At 34.5% G+C, this 21,467-nt stretch overlaps 2 protein-coding genes across 2 annotated transcripts in view; one reads left to right on the forward strand and one right to left on the reverse strand.

The window, feature by feature from the left end:
* The window catches only part of LOC135845811 (hemicentin-1-like), a 972,708-nt gene that overhangs the window by 936,826 nt on the left and 14,415 nt on the right, over positions 1-21,467 (forward strand). Inside the window, exons 7-9 of the mRNA XM_065364649.1 lie at positions 5,263-5,407; positions 20,906-21,036; positions 21,118-21,277. Of these exons, the coding sequence (XP_065220721.1) occupies positions 5,263-5,407; positions 20,906-21,036; positions 21,118-21,277 (436 nt within the window). The remainder of the gene's footprint in view (positions 1-5,262; positions 5,408-20,905; positions 21,037-21,117; positions 21,278-21,467) is intronic.
* Positions 7,950-11,135, reverse strand: LOC135845813 (transcription factor Adf-1-like). The gene is made up of 2 exons (XM_065364650.1): positions 10,729-11,135; positions 7,950-8,568 (listed from the first exon to the last, which is right to left on the reverse strand). Exons 1-2 carry the CDS (start codon positions 10,868-10,870, stop codon positions 7,994-7,996), a joined length of 717 nt encoding a protein of 238 aa, XP_065220722.1. The 5' UTR covers positions 10,871-11,135; the 3' UTR covers positions 7,950-7,993.

The following is a 21,467-nucleotide window of genomic DNA, read 5'->3' on the forward strand; positions in this document are numbered from 1 at the left end:
CCAAGGAGTCACCAGACATTTGATTAAAATTTTTAGGGTCTTCAGGACATTCTGGTGATTTTTTCACTAACAATTCGCCATAAGAAAGACAAAAAACCCATTAGGTGACTTCTGGCAAATCTGTCGCCAGTCTCCAGGATTCACCAAGGTGCCACCAGATATTCAAAAAAAATTTCTAGAGGAATGAGGACAACCTGGTGATTTTTTTCCTCATAAATTCACCTAAAAAAAGGCCGAAATTTTGTTTTGAATGTCTGATGACTCTTTGGTGAATCCTGCTGACTTCTTGAGTTCTTGGTGGCAGATTCACCAGATGTCATCAAGTGAGTTTTTGACTTTTTTTAGGTGCGAATTTATGATGAAAAAAATCACCAGAATGTCCTCATTACCCTAGAAATTTGTTTTGAATGTCTATTGACTTCTTGGTGGCAGATTCACCAGAAGTCACCAGAATTTACCAAGGAGTCTCCAGGCATTCGAAAAAAATTTCAAAGGCTCTGAGGACATTCTGGTGGTTTTTTCACCATCAATTAGTCTTAACAAAGGCAATAAACTCACTTGGTGACTTCTGGTGAATCTGTCACCAAGAACTCAAGAAGTCACCAGGATTCACCAAGGAGTCACTAGACATTCAAAAAAAATTTCTAGGATCATGAGGACATTCTGGTGATTTTTTTCATTATAAATTCACCTAAAAAAAAGTCAAAAGCTCACTTGGTGACTTCTGGTGAATTTGTCACCAAGAAGTCGCCAGAATTCACCAAGGAGGAGATTGGTCTCTGAGGAACTGGTGGCGTAGGATGTGGTATTAACGATTGATTTTTTTTTTTTTTTGACTCTGATTTGGGTAACAGGGTAGCTGACCTACGAGTATTTAAAATATCAGAAATCTGAAGCCAAATTCCTGTTTTAGGATTCCTGAGATCAATGCTTTGATTTCTATTTCAAAATGTAGACTCAAAATTGGAAGCGATTAAGGATCTCTAAGAAAACCAAATTGAAAAACTGTCGTCATATTGTTCAAGCTCAAGACTCATCATAACAAAACAAAACCAAAAAAGCTTCAAAAGTAAACCCTACATACAAATAAGCAATACGTCGTCATTTCGACGTCACTTCCCCGAGAAAATATTAATCATTTGCGAAAGGGGTCGACTGACAAAAAGAGCTTGAGACGACCGCGAACATCAGCGAGCTTTCCCAGTCCAATGATTTTTTCCCTCGTTAGTACATTTTTAAGGCCTCGTCATCATCGTCTTCTTCTTCTTTGTCGTCGTTAATTTTAAGAGCTAATCTTCAAAAACGCGTATTCAAATACGAATTAAGCGTCTCGACTCGTACATAAGCTGTTCATTTGATGGTAAAAAGATGCGACGCTGGCGTCACGACCATCCCTCTACCTCCCCTCTTCCCCACAGCTTCGGATATTTTATGTAACCGTATTTCAAACACATACCGCGTACCATAAGTCTTACAACATCTTATAAGAACACACAGTTGACGCTACGATAAAAAAATTGCCTCGATAAAGGAGCTTTTTTCTAGCTTGAAATTTTCTTCCTCGCTTCTCATCGTCGCACTTTACCGCATCTATTTTAGTAATACAACCGAGATAAGCCTACTGCGGATTGTGGAGCTTCGCTATAGTTGTCTTATACTAGTACGAAGAAAATGAACAAACTGCGACGAAGAAGAAGACGACGCCGACGATGTCGACGACGATTTTAATTACGTTAAAATAGGCGCGCGAGGCTTTTTTTCGCCCTTTCCCTCTGTTTCATTCCTTCGTCGTCTCGGGGGTTAAAAAATAGTCTCTTTAGTAAACCCTAAAGCGCCAGTCATTGGGATTAAATTTCGTAAAATCGCCTTTTGTATAATTAATTTTCGCAATTAAATTCAATGCGACGACATCGAAGAAACGTACAAGGGCGAGCTGATTAGAAAAGAAGAAAAAAACGAAATAATGTCAGGGTTTTGGAATCGAACTGGAAAGAGTAGTGGAAACCCAACATTGAGAAAACTATAGCTTGCGAATAAGAAGAAAATTGCGTGAAAATAGCGTATAGCTGTTGTGGTGATAGTCGATTGCTTTGTTGGTAGTATGTGACGACTGGGCACAATACCATTCTCTTCTCCTCCATTTTTTTTTGTGGCTTGGTGTCTGATTTTAAGTTGCATTGGCGTGAGAAAGGGCTAAAAGACGCTAGCTGAGAAAAATTCCTCTTTGTGACAACCAAGACGTCGTTGTCGAGAAAAAAAAATAAGAACACCCAAAAGAGAAAAAATAGCGAGCGAGAAAAATAACAAAAATAAAAAGATAATTTTTCAACGACAATTGCTGAAAATGGAATATATTTTTGGTGAAGAAAAACAAGACCGAGAAGTGAAAGAAGAGCTACCGGAACTCTCTCTCTTCCCTTCTCTCTATCCAAAACCGCCAGAAAGAATAAAAAAATGCGTTTGAGAAGAAAAACCTGGAAAAAATGTTTCGAATGGCGTAATAATAAAAATGAGCACAAATCGAACGAATTAATAACAAAAGAAACAAATTCTTTGAATATCATTACAGCAGCAAAAGTAACCTCTCCTCGCATCATCTTCTTCTACCAAATGAACAGCCGTCTCGGCAGCAAAGAAATCGGCATCAGGATCATCAATAAAGAGTTTTTTTTTCTCGTGAGGAGGTACGTGGTCTCGTATTACGAAATCTTATTACCTACCTATACCTATTATTATTTACCTACTTATTTTAAAAAACGTTCGAGTGGTGGTTTACTGAATACATTTTTTTCTTTTTCTGCTCAATAAGATTTTAAATGAAGCCATTACAAGCTTTCAATGATGAACCTCCCTCCTCCTCGTAGCCTGCAACTAAATTCAAATTCTGTAAGCAGACTCGAAAAAAAATTCTTACAACCGTATGTTCTAGAAAGGTAGTTTTTGAATGAAATCCACGTAATAAGCAACCCCATGCAAGGTGTGACCTACAAAACCTTCACATTAGATACATCATAATGTACTCGTCTCTTACCTTTATCTACCTACGTTAACCGCACCATAACATACATTTCTACGGTAATAATTACTCTAGTCGGGCGCCTTTCCAATTCTACATCGCGAAACTGGCACATACGAGACGTTTTTTCGTCGCCTATTTTCACTTCTCTTCTCCTTTCACCCTGGAAAACGTTTTTCCTCTGTTATTCTGTCCACAATCGTACAAACTATTACCTTCGGTTTAGACTTTTCACCTTGAACTCGTAGAACACCAACGAGCCAAAATTTTCCACAGGGGGAGTACCTAAACAACGAAAACGAATTATGCCTTTCAACGCAGCATTCGTAACTCGAAGCTTCTTACTTTTTCACATTTGTAAAATTTTTGCCCATTTCCCTTTCTGTACTTATTTTTGATAAAAAAATATAAAATATCAGTTAGGTATTTAATTTATTTAAAAATATTTCGAATTTTGAATGAAAATTTCTCTCCTTTCGAATCGTGTCTTTCTGACATTTCAAATGTCGACTCAAGTATAAAACGTTTTCGCCAATGAATACCAAAGAATAAATTATTTCAATAAAAAGTCGAAACAAAAAAAAAGTGAGAAAAAAATTTCTTTTTGAAGATTCAAAACTCGTAATGAATTTTTCCAACTCTATAATCGAACTTTCTAACGTAGTTTGAAAAATCTTCGACATTCTTAAATTCGAATTTACGTGAGTAGAAAACAGAAAGCGAAAATTTTCCAAACTTATTGCTTTTTTCAAGGTAAAAAGTGTTACGACTCGTTCAGCACGAGAAACAAGGAAGGGAGAGGAGGGATCTTCGCGTAGTTTGGGAAATTTTCCGTTAGTAGAAAATTCATCGAGTTGTGTTCTCGAGGAAAAGACGAGTGAAATTTTGAATCAGTATTATGTAGCATTCCTATGGTTTTCCCTTTCTTGTCATCAAAGAGAAAATATCCAAATTGAAAATTGAAGCCCCCCCTCCCTTATGAAAAACTCATCATGAGTGTTCACGAATAACTTAGTCGTAGAATGTACAAAATATGTGATTTTGAGCAGTCATCGTCATATACAGGGTGTCCTATTAATTTTTACTTCTGTGAAATTAATTTCAAATTATCAAAAAAATACTTCTATTAGGAAGTTGTGTAAGGTTTTTTTCGAAATTGAAGGAATTATGATGATGAGACTAATATGTGACACCCTGTGTAATACATACGTATTACTATGTGCATTTTCGAGACAATGCAAAAGTATTACAGTACGATTCAATTATATTTTACGAATATATGGTTGAAAAGTCTTATATGTTCGAGTCAGATTCAGATACACATCCCATTCTTTACTCTTTTCCATTTAGGATAATGGGTGCATAGAGAAAGGAATGAGACCCATTAGTAAATTTCATTTGCGAATAAATATATGTGTAGACGTTCGTTTGCGGAATTTCGATTTCGAACTAAGCACCGATGAGCACTGAGCGGTGGGGGGGGGACAAGTTAATTTATGCTTTTCACTGTACGCTAATTAGAAACTTTTGAAAAGTGAAACTTACCAGTAACTTTTCAACTGGTGCAGTTATGATGGCGTGTAAAAGAAGGCGCAACCCGATACTTCCAACTCTCCTCTTCCCGTGTGCCTGTTCCCTGCCTCAACATGGTCCCTCAAGTGACGAAGTTCTTTTCATATTTACACTTGTACGTATTATACTCGATCCATTTCTCGTTTCCTTCTCTGCAGTAGTTAACTTTGGTACGTTTTGTTTTGCTCGTGAAAGATACTGACTGTTGTACCATTTCAGAGGAAAATTTGCTGCCAAGTTGGGGGAAAGGAGGAGGGGAAATGTAAAAGGTAAATAACGTTTTGGAGCGATTTCACGCTATAAGATGCGAAGATACATAATACACTAAATCGTATAAGTAATATGTGATGTTACCATTTTCTTCCTGCTTTCACTCTTTTTGATCTTTTTTTCCTTATTTCTTTCTCGTGTATTCTTTTATTTTAGTAATTTATACGCTGATCTTGCATACGAACTTGTCCTCTCATCCACTCTCCCTTTTCCCCTTTGCTGTGTTTTTATGTATGGCACATTATGTTTTGGCGGCATTGTTGAAAATTTGTTATCGCAAGATGGGAAATCTTCCAACAAGATGGGAGCTTGGGGGTTGAAAATTCGCTTAGTTATGTGGTGTTTTGTGTTTGTATTTTTATTCTTATTCTTATGTCTATTTTTCGGTTTTGTTTTTTTTGCAGACTTCGTCCGATGGTAATACGACTACGAGTATTCTGTCATTTATTCCAAACAAAGATGACGCTGGAAAGCATTTGTCCTGCAAGGCTGAAAACCAGTATGTTAGTAAAGATGTGCTGGAGACTGGATGGAAGTTGGAGATTAACTGTGAGTATCTGGCGTAATTTTATTTTAATTTAAAAATATTAGGAACGTATAATAAATGTCGAAGATATTCCATTTGGGATGTCGAATAATTCGTCTGAGAATACAGCAACCTAAAGTACACTAGTGTAAATTGGTTTGCCAAACTTGAAAATTGAAGGAAGACAATTATGCCATGTTCCTTGAAAATAAAAAAAGAAAAGGTCTAATAAATGCTAACTCATCTTTGAAATTGAAGGACCTATGATCGATTGAAATTTTCAAAGTCTTCCGGTGTCTTTAATTTTGGGCATAGATAAAAACACGAATAGAACCTAATTTGTAGAATTTTGAATGCTTTACAAAATAGGTTATTTCCATATTTTTCCCACATGTAAAATTGAAGACGTTAGATCACTTTGAAAATTCAACCAAAATTGACTTCAGTTTATGTTCTTGAGGCAGTTTTTGAATATCAGCTCAGGTCATTGATTATGAATGATTAACATTCTTCGTTTCAACAATAGATGTACCTACTTACTTGATGCAATTTTTGCAAGATTTTATTTTGATTTTTTGTTGCATAATTTTTTGCATTAAAAAAAATATAAAAAAATATTTCAAATGCAATTTTTGTTGCAATTTGTTTATTTTTCTGCAGCTTTACCAGTTTTTTCGACATTTTTTTGTGATTTTTATGCAGATTATGCAGTTTTTTTCATGATACTTTGTACAATTGCAAATGCAATTTTTGTTGCAATTCGTTTATTTTTTTGCTGATTTTTTTCAACTCAATGTGAGATTTTGTTCGAGTTTTGAGATGTTACATGAATCGTTCAACTACAGGTCATTTTTAATAATTTTTTTTCTCTTTTAAAAATGTCAACGACTTTCTTGAACAATTTTGAAAATTAAAAAAAATGTTATGCAATTTTTGTAAACAAAATATTGACTCCACTTTTCTACAACTTTATCAATGTTTGATAATTTTTGGTCATTTTATGCCATTTTGCCTGCGTTACGAATGCCAAAACGTGGTGAGAGGGTTTATGGTATTTCAGGCGACTTTTATTAAATTTCATTCCATTGAATTAGGTAGTAATATTTTTTCACCTTTTTGTAATTTTCTGAAAGTTTTTTTCAGTAATTGGCTTTTTTGTGAAATTTTATTCGAAATTTGCGATGTTACGTCAACTTCTGCTCACTTTCAATTTTTTTGAAGACTTTCCAAAGATTTTTTGATTAATTTGTGCAATTTTTTTCTGAACTTTTTTGCTACATTTTATTCAATTTTTGGAAAATTTCAAAAATTGTAGGTAGGTAGGTATGTGAGTTGAACTTTTTTGATATTCGTGTCATTTTGAAGAATTTTTTATTCAATTTTGCTAATGTTTGGTTAATTTTTGGTGATTTTCAGCACCTAATCTGGACGGTGTTTGAAAAATTTTACTCAAATTTTCAGACATTTTTCAACTTTTAGTCATCTTGAAATATTTTTATGTAATTTTAATTGAGATTTCTGCAAAAAAATATATAGAGTTTTTTTTCACATTATGAAATGATATCAGGACAAGCTTCACCTTGGTAGAACTTTTTTTGCTTGTCTTTACTAACTCAACTTGAATCGATGCGTAGAAAATTAATTTAACAACACTTTCTTAAACGATTTTTCCATCACATTTTTTTTAATCGAATTTTTTTCTATTATTAAGTGGATACCTATTATTTCTGACTTATTGCCTTCGAAACATGGTGGGAGTTTGATGGCACAACGTATTCGAAGTTAAAGTACCTACCTACCAAAAAAATCGTTAATTTTCCTCAAGAGTATCGACATTTTACAAAATATCGCGTGTTGACTCCTTTGAGAATGTTTACAGTCAACTTTCATGCCTCTATGTGTCGAATGAATCGCCTTTTTCATTATTTCAAAGCGTCGTGACATTTTATTTTTTAGCACAAAAAAAATGACATCTGTTAACTCCATCGAGAATTCAAGTTGGAAAAATCTGTTCTGTAAAAGACGGCCATCCGTTCGAGTTATCGACGGAGCAAAAAAAATTACTGCTGAAATAATTTTTTCTAGCGTTCAATGTCATTTTTCCAAGATTTTTTTTTTTCAAAGTAGACTGTATTTCACATTGCCTTTCCCATTAGGTACCTACCTAACGAAACGAAGAAATTAATGTCTGCTCAAATTTCTTGAGAAAAATTGCAGTCTTGTTTTGACAGTCGTTGCTCCCTCTCTAGGTTGGCATTTTTATCCAATTTTACAAGAAATTCCGACGAAGGTGAAAAAAATGAATCGTCGAGACAATTTTTTTTCAGCTGGGAAAATTTTATTAATGCCGGACTAAGTTACGTAAAAGAACAGAAAAATAAAATTTTTCATTAGATAACACAATTAATCACAAAAAAAATAGGTAAAAAGAAACCAAAAAATTGAAAAAATAAATCACACGCATTATTTCTCAATATTATAACTTCAACTACCTTATGTACATACATATTTCTATATTTCTTTCAATCAGAGCCCCTCCTCATCACAGCCCGCCACCCCCCCCCCCCAATCCAACAAAAAAAATCTCATTTTACTCAGACATTCTAAATTTATATTTCTTGCTTGATACTTGAGATCGATTGACCAGCTTCATAAACAGCTTCTTCGCACTGGGTAACAATTTTGAAAACTTCTTTCTTAATTTGTATCTGGTACTTGGTCGGTAGTCTTTTCGTAGTGGCGCACATGGCATTAAAAAACAGCTCGATTTCGTTAGCTATTTCATTAGGGTGCACAGGCAACAAACTGGATAAATGATTGACATCTGCGAATGCAGAAGTGGAGCTGAGTTGGTTAAATTGGCGAGCTTGATACATCGGTGTGGTCAACTTACTGGCAGGAGCAGGAGTTTCGTCTTCGCTGCTTTGAGAATATGTATCTGCATTTATTCCGGTACCAGAGTTTTCGTTTTCGTCGTATACGACGAAGTTGCTGCTACCGTTTGGATCGTGGTATGGTTTGCCTCGTCGATTGGTCATGAAATTTAGCAAGAATTCCATTTGGTCTTCGTATTTCCATTTCTTGGTAATTCTGAGGTCTTTCTCGGTCTGTGGGAATATTCGACGTTTCATGGCGTCTCGATGACAGTCTCGGAGTTTCTTCCAGTCTGCTTTCAATGTGTTTACTGTGAGGAGCAGAGAAATGTGAAAAAGAAGGGTTGATTAATACGTGTATTTGAGTTGGTTTTTGAAGAGTGAGAAGTTGAGAATGGGTTGAAATGTGGTTTTTTGAGGGAAATAGTCAGAGAGGAGAGGATGTGATCTTTTTTCCACAAGTTGCTGAAATTATTGTAGGATGAAAATAAAGTATCAATTCTAGCTACCTGCCGAATCATAAAATTTTGGACTTTTCAGGGATGAATTTCATCAATATTTAGAAAAAAAAATGTATCTCCTTTATATAACAAAAACATGGCATTTTTAAAATGTTTCAATTATTGGGAAAGAGAATCAAAATTTATTCGAGTTGAAATATTACATCTTATGAAGAGGATTGGAAAAAATGAAAAGTAATTCTGCCACAAAAAAATTAGGACGGTTTTACAATTTTGGAAAAAAGTAGGACTTCTTGGTAACTTGAGCAAAAAAATTGGATTTTTTGGCAATTTTGACAAAAAAACGAAACCTAAATAGTAAGTAAGTACATACTTTTAGTAGTGAATTATTTTTAAATGGGGAAAAATCATATTTTAAAGCAATGTGGGTAAAAAACAGAGCAAAAACAGGACTTTTCTGCACGAAAAATTTAAATTGAGTTGGGGAGAGGGGAGAAGTCAAAAATTACTTCAGTTAGAATTTTAGTCTGTCTAAAATTATGGCAAATGAAGTGTTTTTTAAATGAAAATTTAGGAATAAAGGGAGAGCAAAAATAGCAACCTCAGCAAAAAATGTTGTGAGTTGGGGGGGGGGATTATTTGAGTTAGAATTTTTTGGTGTTAAAATTTTTCATTTTTGTGAAAAATTGGTAAAAACGAAAAAATATTTTGTAATTTTGAAAGAGGAGAGTGAATCTAAAATTTTTATGCGTGATCAATCTGGTGAAAATTTTTTGGACTTTTTTGCATTTATCTTATGAAATCATGACTTCTTTTCATAAGTAAGCAGAAAAGTAAGATTTTTGGCAGCTTAGGCAAAAATGTAAGATTTTCAGCAATTCATTAGTACAAGAACGTGAGACAAAAGCAGGACTTTTATGTACTGGGATAAAGGGACATTTTTTCAAATGTTTCAATTGAAAGGTGGGGAGGGGGGCGGGTTGAAATTCATTCGATGGGTTAAAACTTTATTTTCAAGGAATGAAAAATTTTTTTAAAAATCAAATACTGAGTAATGATGATGATTACCAATTACCTAATTTAAAATTTTGATTTTTGATCATCAGAATGAAAAAATCATCACTTTTTAGCATCTCTGAAGAAACTTTTGATCTTTTTGTCACAATTTAAGCAAAAACTTGGGAATTATTGGCTGTCTAAACAAAAAAGCAGGACTTTTTTGAGATGTTTCAATTCATGGGGAGGAGGTAGGAAAGGTGTACGAGTAGGTATGTCAAATTCACTTGAGTCAGAATTTTTTTGGACAAAATTTTTGCTTTGCGAGCCAAACTAGAAAAATGAAAATAAAATTTTGAAAGAAGGAAAACAATAATCTAAAAGGTTTTCAAAGTCTGGTCTTAATTATTGAAAAATTAGGTGGGACTTTTTTGCATTTTCGCTAAAAAAAAAATAAATTAAAACTGTTATTTGCAATTTAGACAGAAATAACAATTTTTGACAGTTTTGCCAAAAAAAGAAAAAGGAAAAGAAAAGTAGGAGATATAGGATCAGAAGAACTGTTTAATGCCCTGGAAAGAAATGAACCTCCCTCCCCAGATCTTTTAGGTCGATCTGTCAGATAATGAAAGCGTTTTTTTTCCTTAATAAACATAATTCTATATAAGTATATAAAAAAAAAAAAAAATGGAATGAAATCAGCAAGTTCTCGCAGAAATCTACTTGAACTGATATGGAATGGCCCAAAATAACAACTGCTGTCCAATTGAATCGTTTTTTATTTTGTTTAATTTTTTCAAAAAAGGATTTGCCCAAACAAATATTTGACAGCCACGTACTGTGAAAAAGCCTTCAATTAAATTATTTCAGTTGATACCTTTTTTTTTTATGAAATTGTTGAGGAATTTACGATCATAATACATGAATTTTTGGACACAACAGACCTATGGATTGCTGAAAATTTTAAATGAATTAAATCTCATTCTTCCTACTGACTTAGAAAAACAAACATACCATCTTTATTCAGAGCATTGGCTATATCGACCCATATAGTTTCTTTGACTTCTGCTTGCTTGTAATCATCTTGAGACGGATCGTACAGACAAGGGTTTCGCTTCACCAGCTTAATCAAAAGTTCAGTTTCTGCAGTATTCATATCGCTGGATATCGATCAAATGCTCATCAATCGCGAATATCTGCGGTCCAATAAACACAACCAAACATGAAAATAATGAATATTCGAGTAATAATCAAGCAGCAAAACAAAATGCACAGAAAATAAAACTCAACGAGGTCACCAAGTGTGAACGAGAACGAGAAACGTTCAATACTGGTAAAATGGCAACAGAGCCGTCTCAGTGTCTCGATCTCGTCTCGTTTCTCTTCTTACTGCTGCACCATACTTCATAGTCATGGCAACCGGGCCAATGTGCAGTGTAAAAATACACCGTTACGTATGGTGAAGTACTAGTTACGTAGATTTCCTGTTCTCATAAAATGAGACTCGTAAAGTGGTCATCAAGACGTGAACGAGATTTTGGGATGGTTTGATTTCTGGGAGTTAAAAGAATCAAACGAAGCAGAAATAACTCTGACGTGTGCTTATAGTTATTTAAACTTGAGAAGGAGAAAATATCTACCTGATAAGAATACCTACACACAAAATTCATAAATTTAAATTTTCAATTTAACCCCCCCCCCCCATCACATAATTTCGATACCTACTTGATTAAATCAATACGGTGAAATTTTCGCGAAACCTGTAAAAGTCACGATGAATTTTATTTTAATAAATAAAAAAACAAGCCTCGAAGGAAAAACATTAATTTTCATCGCTTCTCAAATTAAAAAGAAGAAAAAAAAACTTTGTAATCAAATTTCTATTAAAAGCAGAAGAAAAACTCGACGACAAAACTTTTTTTCGAAAAAAATTTCCAGCAGTTTTTTTCCCATCTTCGTCAAATCAACCGCTTGAAGCGTTTTCTATTTATAACGACAAGGCATCACGCAAAAGCTCGTATCGCCAACAACGAGACTAACTCTAAGAGAAATAGGCCAAGAGTGAAGCACGAGGGTTAAACACGAGACTACCAGGCTATAAAGAAAGCGAAAGAGCTCGCGAATTTTTATATATTGTGAAAGAAGTTTTAAATATTCATCGATGCTGTTTAAAAAACGAAAGAAAAAATCTCGAATCGAAAACTCCAGTCATCCTTCTCCCAAACGCTGCGAAATTTCTCGATATCTCGTTATCCCCATCTTACCATCCCTCTGTCATCTTCCGTAATTAATCCAACTTCGGTTGGTTATCTGCATTAAAGCAAAATTTCGATAGCACCTAACTCGGTTTCGGCCATTTAATCCGTATTTTTTTTTGCTTTTTTTTTCATCGTCCCTATTTTTCTCTCGAGTGCTTTTCTTTGTCTTTTTTTGTGTATATGAGATCGAGAAGCGAAGAGGCGGGGGCTCTAAACTGGAATGGATGAGAGAAAATTAAATTAACAAAACGCTCGAACCCCTCGACTGCTTCTGTGGTTCGCCATCGTCAACATCGTGATCGTCACTCGCGTGACAGAAGGATGATGATGAGGAGGAGAATGGGGAGGGGAGAGAAAGCGAGAACCTTTTAAACGCTACGCGAGAGATAAAACAGGCCGAGTACAAAGCCGAATTCGAGAAATTAAAGAACGTTTTAAAAATTAATTTTCGAAATTAATAATGAATACGAAGTAGTAGAACGAATAGAATAGAGGGAAAAAAGGACACCGAAAAAAAAAACGAGAGCAAGGGATGAAGAATCTACAAGAAGGAGACCAAAGTGTAAAGGGGTAACCACGAAGATTACAGAGAGAAAAAAAAGTAAATGGTAAGCGTGGTGAAAGAAAAAAAGAAAGAAAGAAAGGAGGAGAGGAGCGAGATAAACCATCATAATTTAAATTATTACCGTCGTGTTAAACGAGCTGGTCGACTGGAAGTTTGTCTGGCGCCTGGAATTTAATTTTCTATTTCTTTTTTCGGACTAATTAGCCGAATAAACCGCGAACGTATTTAGCATTTTGGTGTTGTATAATTTTTTTCATCTTTTGCCCCCGCTTCAGTTACTTATCCCTGGGTGTATTATTCTCCTCGCTTTGAGATATTTGTCGCGCTCTGCTCCTCTTTTACTGGATAATATTTTGTTTCGTTTCCTTGTATGTACGATGGATGGTCTTGGCAATTTTTGTATTTATTGAAAAGCTGTCTGGCAGAAATAATATTATATTTCATCGAATCCCAGTTAATTCTTCGCTCATCTCTGTGTATTCAAACGATCGTCTCTCGAATAAAGCTCGCTCATTATGCCATAGCCATCACGTCGCTGAAGGAAGGATTAATAAGTACCAGACGTCAAATTTCCCATCTCTCTAACTACATCCCTATTGGTGACATTTTGCTCAGGGTTCTGTTTTAAATACATACAAAGAGTTGACAAGAACGATTAAGTAATGGCAAAGGATAACCTTCGACCAACGCGGTATTCAAAAAGTGCATGTATTGGGAAGATAGGGATCATGAAATTGTAATCAACAGAGTCATAAATTTGTAGACAATTGAAAATATATATACCTAAAAAGTTTTATTTTGAATGATGAAGAAAGAAAAAGCGTTCGATGGTTGACTGATCAAAACGTATAAAAATACCTATTTTAATTCAATGATAATTTTTTATTTTTCAAAGAATTATTCTACTACTTAAGGGGTGTACTTAAGCTTCCAAAAAATCGAGAAAATAGGTAGATGAAATTGAAAAAAAAAACAACATGATTATCGATTTCAATCAAAGAAAACAGAAAAATCAGTCCACTTTTTGACCATACCTATGCCAGACTTTTAAAAACTTGAAAAAACACAGCTTTTAAAAAAACGTTGTAGATTTTTTGGCATTGTGCCAGAATTAAAAATAACTTGGGAGGAAACCGATCAATCGGTGTAAGGTTGAAGTTTGAAAACGAAAAAACCCTATTGATTTTCAGTCTTGGGGTCATTGACACATGTGTCTGAACTCTCAAGTTCACTGGCCCACCTTCCCAGCTTCCCAAGGGTCCCTGTCTGCCTATCTGGCCTCCCAAGATCACTTACCTTTCTGCCTGGCCTCTCACGACCTGTCTAGCCTCTCATAGTCGTCTGTCTGCCTGGCTTCTTAAGGTCATTGACCCATCCGTATGTCCTCTTAAAGTTCTCTATTTTCTTGATTGGATCTCTTAAAGTCCTTGACCTGCCTGTCTGAACCACTGACCTACTTGTCCAGTTTTCCGAGGTCGCCTGTCTGCTTGGCTGGCCTCTCAAGGTCATTGACCTGTCGGTGTAGCTTTTTTAAGGTCGTCTGTATTCCTGCCTGACATCATTAGGTCACTGACCTACCTGTCTAGTCGCTCATGGTGGCCTGTTTGTCTGTCTGTCTGTCTGTCTGTCTGGCTTCGTAAGGTCATTGGCCTTTCCGTCTGGTATCTTGCGGTCATTGACCCGTCAGTATGACCTTTTTCAAGATCGTATGTATGCGTGACTGACCTCCTAAGGTCATTGACCTGTATGTTTGAACTCTCAAAATCGACTGTCTGTCTGGCTTCTTAATCCACCTTTCTGGCCTCGAAAGGTCATTGACCCGTCAATGTGGCTTCTCAAGGTCATCTGTCTGCCCATCAAAGGCCTCATTTTTCTGACATTATGCCAGATCTTTGATACTAACTTGAAAACAAATCCTGTTGACTTTCTGAAATTGTGGCTGATTTTCAATCACTTGGGAAAAAATCGATAAATCACTAGAAACGTATATCCACATTTCAAAAATAACTTTCTGACATTTTGTCAGATTTTTTTAAAATTTGGAATTGTAAGCATTGAGTTAATATAAGCAAAAAACATAAAACTTCCTTTGAAGAGGAGATTTTACGCCCATTTTTTGATAAATTATAGCTTCTGGTAAATTACAGTGATTCTTGGTAAATTATTTGCAATTAGGCATGTATTGGAAAATTACCAGTAATTTTTGACTAATTGTTGTAAAAACGTTACAAGTTGTGTCTGAGTTTGACTTTGGAAGAAATTGCGATGAATTCGCAATATTTTGTCAGATTTCTAAAAACGTGGTGAAAAATTTGGTCAATTTTCAAAACCTATTTAAATTGGAGAAAATTTTGATGGATTTTTTACATTATATTTTATTGTTTTGAAACATCAAAAATTACCAATTTTATTTCTTTTCAACATTCGAGTCAACATTCAGATTTTGTGACTGACATTAAGAACTTAAAGAGAAAATCAATAAATTGCTATCAGGTATGTCAATCTTTCAAAAATGATGTTCTGACATTTTGTCAGACTTTTGTTTGAAAAAAGTCATACGAGTATCAATGGCATTTTATTGTGAAGCAAAAAATATATATCCACGATTTATAAATCTCTTTGCAGAATAAATAATTCAATTTTCAAATTAATTTAACTCACGTTTGAAGCGTTTTCACCAATTTTTATTTCTTATTTTAGATAATTCATTTAAAGTTTTTTCTTTCCTTATTTTATTTATTCACTTTGAAAAATTTTTATTGACTTCATTACCTCGTAATTGTTATAATTTTAAGCGGCTACAAGTACCTACATAAATTAAATTTCTGCAAAAAATATTTTCAATTCCGTTTTGTTATGGTATTAGGAGGGGAAACTGCCATAATTGAAAAAGCAGGTAATATTATACCCATTAAAATTTTTAATTTTTTAATTCGTTCCGAAAATCACGTCCAATATGGATGATTTAACGATGGTAATTTTTTGCCGCCAAAACTTCCCTGTTGGGAAATTTACGTCATTTATTTCCTAGGTAGGTAGGTACAATGATTTTATTTTCTGGTTACTCGAGTAATAGATATTACTTCCTCGTACACGAGAAATTTATCATCTTGTACGAGTTTAATTAAAAGAAAAAAAATTAATAAATAAAAATAATAATAATACAAGCTTAGGGGAGTTTTTCCCTTCATTTTTTTCTTCTCTCTTGATTGTTTTTCTTTCAAACTGCGAATTCTTTAGTTTTTGAAGTACCTAACCCAATTCCTCTCTCCTGTTTTCGCAAAAAGTTCAGACAGAATCGAATTTCACGAGGCGATAATACGATTATTACCGAATGTAACACTAGGCTATCGAGTTAATAAGCGATTTTAGTACACCGTATTTCGAAGCATTTGAATTGAAGAAGCGAGAATACAGGGAGCAGATAGGAGGGAGATTCTCGAACAATACGTGGCAGTTAACTGAAACAACTTCGCCTAAATTTATAAATTCCCGATAGGATGTAACTGGTAATAAATTAATAATAAGGAACGAAGTTGACTCGTTTTTCCTCAACTTACCACCATCTCTGCTACTTTGCCTAGCCACAGTCAACGAGTAACTTTTTTAATACGTATTATGATTCCTTTGGGGTCGTTGGCCCCTTTATTACTGTAGCTTTTCGTTTAGCCTGCTGCGTGTGCTAAAAGTATACCTATATTTTAACGCGGGGTATTTATTTACAGGTGTTACGACCTTCCGAAAAAAATATATGCCTATTCTAATTGTCGTCCCTTTGTGTAAGTCTATATATTCCTTTCTTTTTTTTCTCTCTTTCGAATTTGTGAAAAATATTACAGCCTTGAGGAGAAAAATGGTGCGTATAAAAAAGGTCCACCTAATGAATAATGTCGTTTGCCAGATTACTCGATGTGTCAACTTAATAGCCTACACGTACGTAGGGTACGTTGAAATATGAAAATTTTATTCTTATTGCGTACATTTTGACCGGCCCCTGTCCTCCCGAATGCGCTGATAATAATTTTACGTGCGGACTGCGAAATAGTACAGTACAGCAGTTGGAATGCAGCAGGACTCGCTATAATGGTATTTTCTCGCTATGTAATTGTCTGTGCTGTTTCTTTTTAGGTATATTTATGGCTAATTTTTCAAATGCTAAGTACTCATAAAGTCATCGAATAGTAATTTTCTTCGCTATACTCTGCGCGTTGTTTACTTAAATAACTATACCGGTGTTATAAATTGGCGCTGTTTACTCGATCAATAGAGTACTTACTACGTACGCTATTCGAGTAAGTGCAGCTTCTCAATGGAAAACCGGATATGAATGAAAATATCAACCGAGCTAAATTCGTTAGCCGAGTAAAAAGAGTAGCTGGAAGAGAAAGGAGGTGTAAAATGTGTTGGTCTTGGGTATGTGAAAGCTCTCGCAATAACGAGATAATACTCGAGCGTAAATGTATGTGCAAGGAATATCCAGACCCATACGATACAATATTATACGCGAGTATGATGTAGTGTATACTTATATAAGGAGACATAGAGATTGTCAAAATGTGGTGAGGGGATTACGGGTACAAAATATGATAGATGTGTATGATTAAAATTGATAAAAAACGTAGAGCAGCAGAAAAAATGGTGGTAGAGTTGTGCTGTGTATACTGTATATTCTGTATTGTATGTCAATGTGTACTATGGTATACTCGTACATAGTAGGTACTACGTACACCCCAAGATGATTTCCCACAGGATGAAACATTTTCCTCCAATATCCGAAAGTGTCGAGTGGTAAAGATGCTGCTTTCGTGTTGTATAAAGGATCTGAAATGATGGTGGCGAAAATATTGTCGATGAAAAATTGTCGTCTTTGTGACTACGTGTGAGTGTGTATTTAAAATCTGTGGATTTTGCTGTAGTTTTGAGTAGGTGTTGAAGAAATGAGAATGGAAATAGAAAATGTGTTGATTTTGGTTTTCCGGCAGGCGAAAAATCACGTTTGTGTGAAATTTTGGACCTTACGGATTCCGAAAAACGGTTTTGAATTTTTTGTATTGTTTCGAAATGATCGAGTGACAGGTGTAGTGATGAAAAAAACAAAAAAAAAATGTTTAAAAAACACTCACGCATTAATTAGCGTGAAAAGACCGACTTTTCTTTTACGAACGATTTGATTCACTTTTTTTGAAACATATTTTGTACAGCAATGATCTGTTTATAATCAAACCGAATCATTTACGAACGATTGGCGATTAAATAAATCGATTGATTTCTTGGCGAATCATTCGCAAACGGATCAATTAACTTACGATTGATTCGGTTTTTGTGAAAGTATTGCATAAAAATTGATCTCTTTTCAAAGAAAGTGAATGAAATCGAATCGAATCGAATCATTCACAACCGATTGGCGATTGAACAAACTGATTGATTTCTAGGTGAATCATTCGCGAACGAATTGATTCGTATAAGTGACTCGTTCGCAAACGAATCGATTCATTTACTCAAATTTTTAGATGAATCATTCGCGAACGAATCGATTCGTTTAATCAATTTTTAATGAATAATTCGTGAACGAATTAAATTATTTTTGGTGAATCATTCGCGAACGAATTGATTTGTATAAGTGACTCGTTCGCGAACGAATCAATTTATTCACTCAATTTTTGGTGAATCATTCACGAACGAATAGAATTTTTTGTGAATCATTCGCGAACGAATTGAATAATTTTTAGTGAATCATTTGCGAACGAATTGATTCGTATAAGTGACTCGTTCGCGAACGAATCGATTCATTTACTCATTTTTTAGATGAATCATTTGCGAACGAATCAATTTGTATAAGTGACTCGTTCGCAAACAAATCGATTCATTTACTCAAATTTTTAGATGAATCATTCGCGAACGAATCGATTCGTTTACTCAATTTTTAATGAATCATTCGTGAACGAATTGAATTATTTTTGGTGAATCATTCGCGAACGAATTGATTTGTATAAGTGACTCGTTCGCGAACGAATCAATTCATTTACTCAATTTTTGGCGAATCATTCACGAATGAATAGAATTTTTTGTGAATCATTCGCGAACGAATTGATTCGTATAAGTGACTCGTTCGCAAACGAATCGATTCATTTACTCAAATTTTTAGATGATCATTCGCGAACGAATCGATTCGTTTAATCAATTTTTAATGAATAATTCGTGAACGAATTAAATTATTTTTGGTGAATCATTCGCGAACGAATTGATTTGTATAAGTGACTCGTTCGCGAACGAACCAATTTATTCACTCAATTTTTGGTGAATCATTCACGAACGAATAGAATTTTTTGTGAATCATTCGCGAACGAATTGAATAATTTTTAGTGAATCATTTGCGAACGAATTGATTCGTATAAGTGACTCGTTCGCGAACGAATCGATTCATTTACTCAATTTTTTAGATGAATCATTTGCGAACGAATCAATTTGTATAAGTGACTCGTTCGCAAACAAATCGATTCATTTACTCAAATTTTTAGATGAATCATTCGCGAACGAATCGATTCGTTTACTCAATTTTTAATGAATCATTCGTGAACGAATTGAATTATTTTTGGTGAATCATTCGCGAACGAATTGATTTGTATAAGTGACTCGTTCGCGAACGAATCAATTCATTTACTCAATTTTTGGCGAATCATTCACGAATGAATAGAATTTTTTGTGAATCATTCGCGAACGAATTGAATAATTTTTAGTGAATCATTTGCGAACGAATTGATTCGTATAAGTGACTCGTTCGCGAACGAATCAATTCATTTACTCAATTTTTGGTGAATCATTCACGAACGAATTGAATTATTTTTGTGAATCATTCGCGAACGAATGGATTCGTATAAGTGACTCATTCGCTAACGAATTGATTCTTAAATTAAAGAATTGAATATTGATCGATTCGTTGGCGAATGTTTCTTTCAAAAATTGATCAATTCATTCATGAATGATTGCCAAAAATTATACAGTAAGTTCTCCACTTTTCTGAAGAAAAGTCGGTAATAAATTTCAATGGGAGGAAGGTTGTAATCCAACCCTCGACGAGATCATTAGTACAAATTTTCCAAAAGTTTTAGTCTTGGAAAACTACTCTCTTTAGAATGGTCCAAATAAAGTTTTAGTCGACCTCACAAGCTTAAACTAATTGTAGGTGCCTACTTACGTAAACCCTTCCATCGATCTAGGAATAATTTTTTAAAAATCTGTATCCAATATCAATCCAGTCTAAATTCATACCTTTTTCCAACGATCAATTTTTGAAAAAAAAACTGCAAAAAAAGAAAAATTGTTTTGAATTTGATTGGACAGAAACAGATTTTGACTTGGTTGTTACCATCAATGCAAAGTATTCAAATTATTCGGTTTTTTTTTACATTTTTTTTTTGTTGTTAGGAATAAATGAATTGTTCTTAAATTTTATCTTGAAAATTATCGCTCTAGGTGGCAACCCACACTCAAAGATGTGTCGAGCCCTCCCTCTCCCTCTCCTATTCCCCTAAGAAAAACTCTGGCAAAAAGTTAGGAAGTTGCATGGGAAGAATGGGAAAAGTTGAGAAAAGTTTAATAGTTGTGCAAGTTGAGAAAATCCAAGAATCATCAAAAACCATCGCTTTCATCTCTTGAATGTATTTTTTTAAAGCTTCAGTGAAGAGAGGGGCTCATCACGTGGTATAGATTACTTTTATTTCACAAATCAAAGTTTGAGGGGATAAAAATTGACTTGTCACGTCACAATAAATGATGTCTTACTTCTGAAAAACTGTGAATTATGAAAGCTATTGACAATTCTTGCAAGAACAGATATTTTTTGACAATTTCGGCAAGAACATGACTATTTGATAATTTTGACAAAAATTCTCGCTGTTTAACAACTTTATCCAAAATGGGCGTTTTTTGACAATTTTCCCCAACATTGACACTTTTTTACTTGGGCAAATTTGGGAGAAAAAAACATGACATCAGAATCGTATTAGCAAGTTCAGCAAAAAACAGGACTTTTGTTTGGCAATTTTAGAACAAAAGGGGGACTTTTTACACAAATAAGGCGAAAATTATTCCTTTTTTGAATGTTTGAGATGGGGGGGGGCGGGGTACAAAAAATTATGAACTTACAACTTTCGAGAATTAATGTGCCCCCAAAAAAGAAGCGACAAAAAAAGGCTTGGACATAAGTATAGTATGCATACCTATTATTATAGGTACCAAAACAAACGCAATTTGCAGCTAAATCGAGCTGAGCTTCTGTCTCATAATATGTCTTTCTTTTTATTTTATTTTATTACTCTCTAATTTTCACAAATATGTACTCAACAAGTGTGTCTATTTTTTTTTACAGTTTTGCCAGAAGCTAAAATCACTCTGGGATCATCATTGAAACCGGATAGCATCAGAGAAGGAGCAGACGTATATTTTGATTGCGTAGTGAATGCTTTACCTCCTTCGTATAAAGTTGAATGGAAGCTCAACGTAAGTTTATTTAAGTATATCTGTATTTGCATAGAGGAGTATTTTTTTCAGAACCAGAAATAATTTTTATCGAATGCACAGGGACGACTGCTGCAGCATAACGTCGGCCAAGGAGTCATCATAAGTAACCAGTCATTAGTGCTGCAAAGAGTAAGCAGACATAGTGCTGGAAATTATACCTGTAAAGCGTACAACACTGAAGGCGAAGGAGAAAGCAACGTGTTTAATTTAAATGTGATGTGTAAGTTCAACTTCTTATTTACTCATTTTTGTATCAATTTTTTAGAAGTATTTTAGTAGGTATTTTCAAAGACTGTTACTTACCAACCTATTTCACACAAATGATCATTACAATAGGCTAGTAAATTTTACCCACACAGCTGCTGCGGCCGGTAAACGGGTGAATTTTCAACGATAAGATGATTTAGTAG

The sequence above is a fragment of the Planococcus citri genome, chromosome 4, assembly GCF_950023065.1.
Source record: "Planococcus citri chromosome 4, ihPlaCitr1.1, whole genome shotgun sequence".
NCBI lineage: Eukaryota > Metazoa > Arthropoda > Insecta > Hemiptera > Pseudococcidae > Planococcus > Planococcus citri.

Excerpts from the sequence above, each read along its gene's own strand:
- LOC135845813 (XM_065364650.1), bottom strand. The coding sequence starts at position 10,870 with ATGAATACTGCAGAAACTGAACTTTTGATTAAGCTGGTGAAGCGAAAC. Across the intron at positions 8,569-10,728 it reads CAATGCTCTGAATAAAGATG|TAAACACATTGAAAGCAGAC; the intron begins GTATGTTTGTTT and ends TGCTCCTCACAG.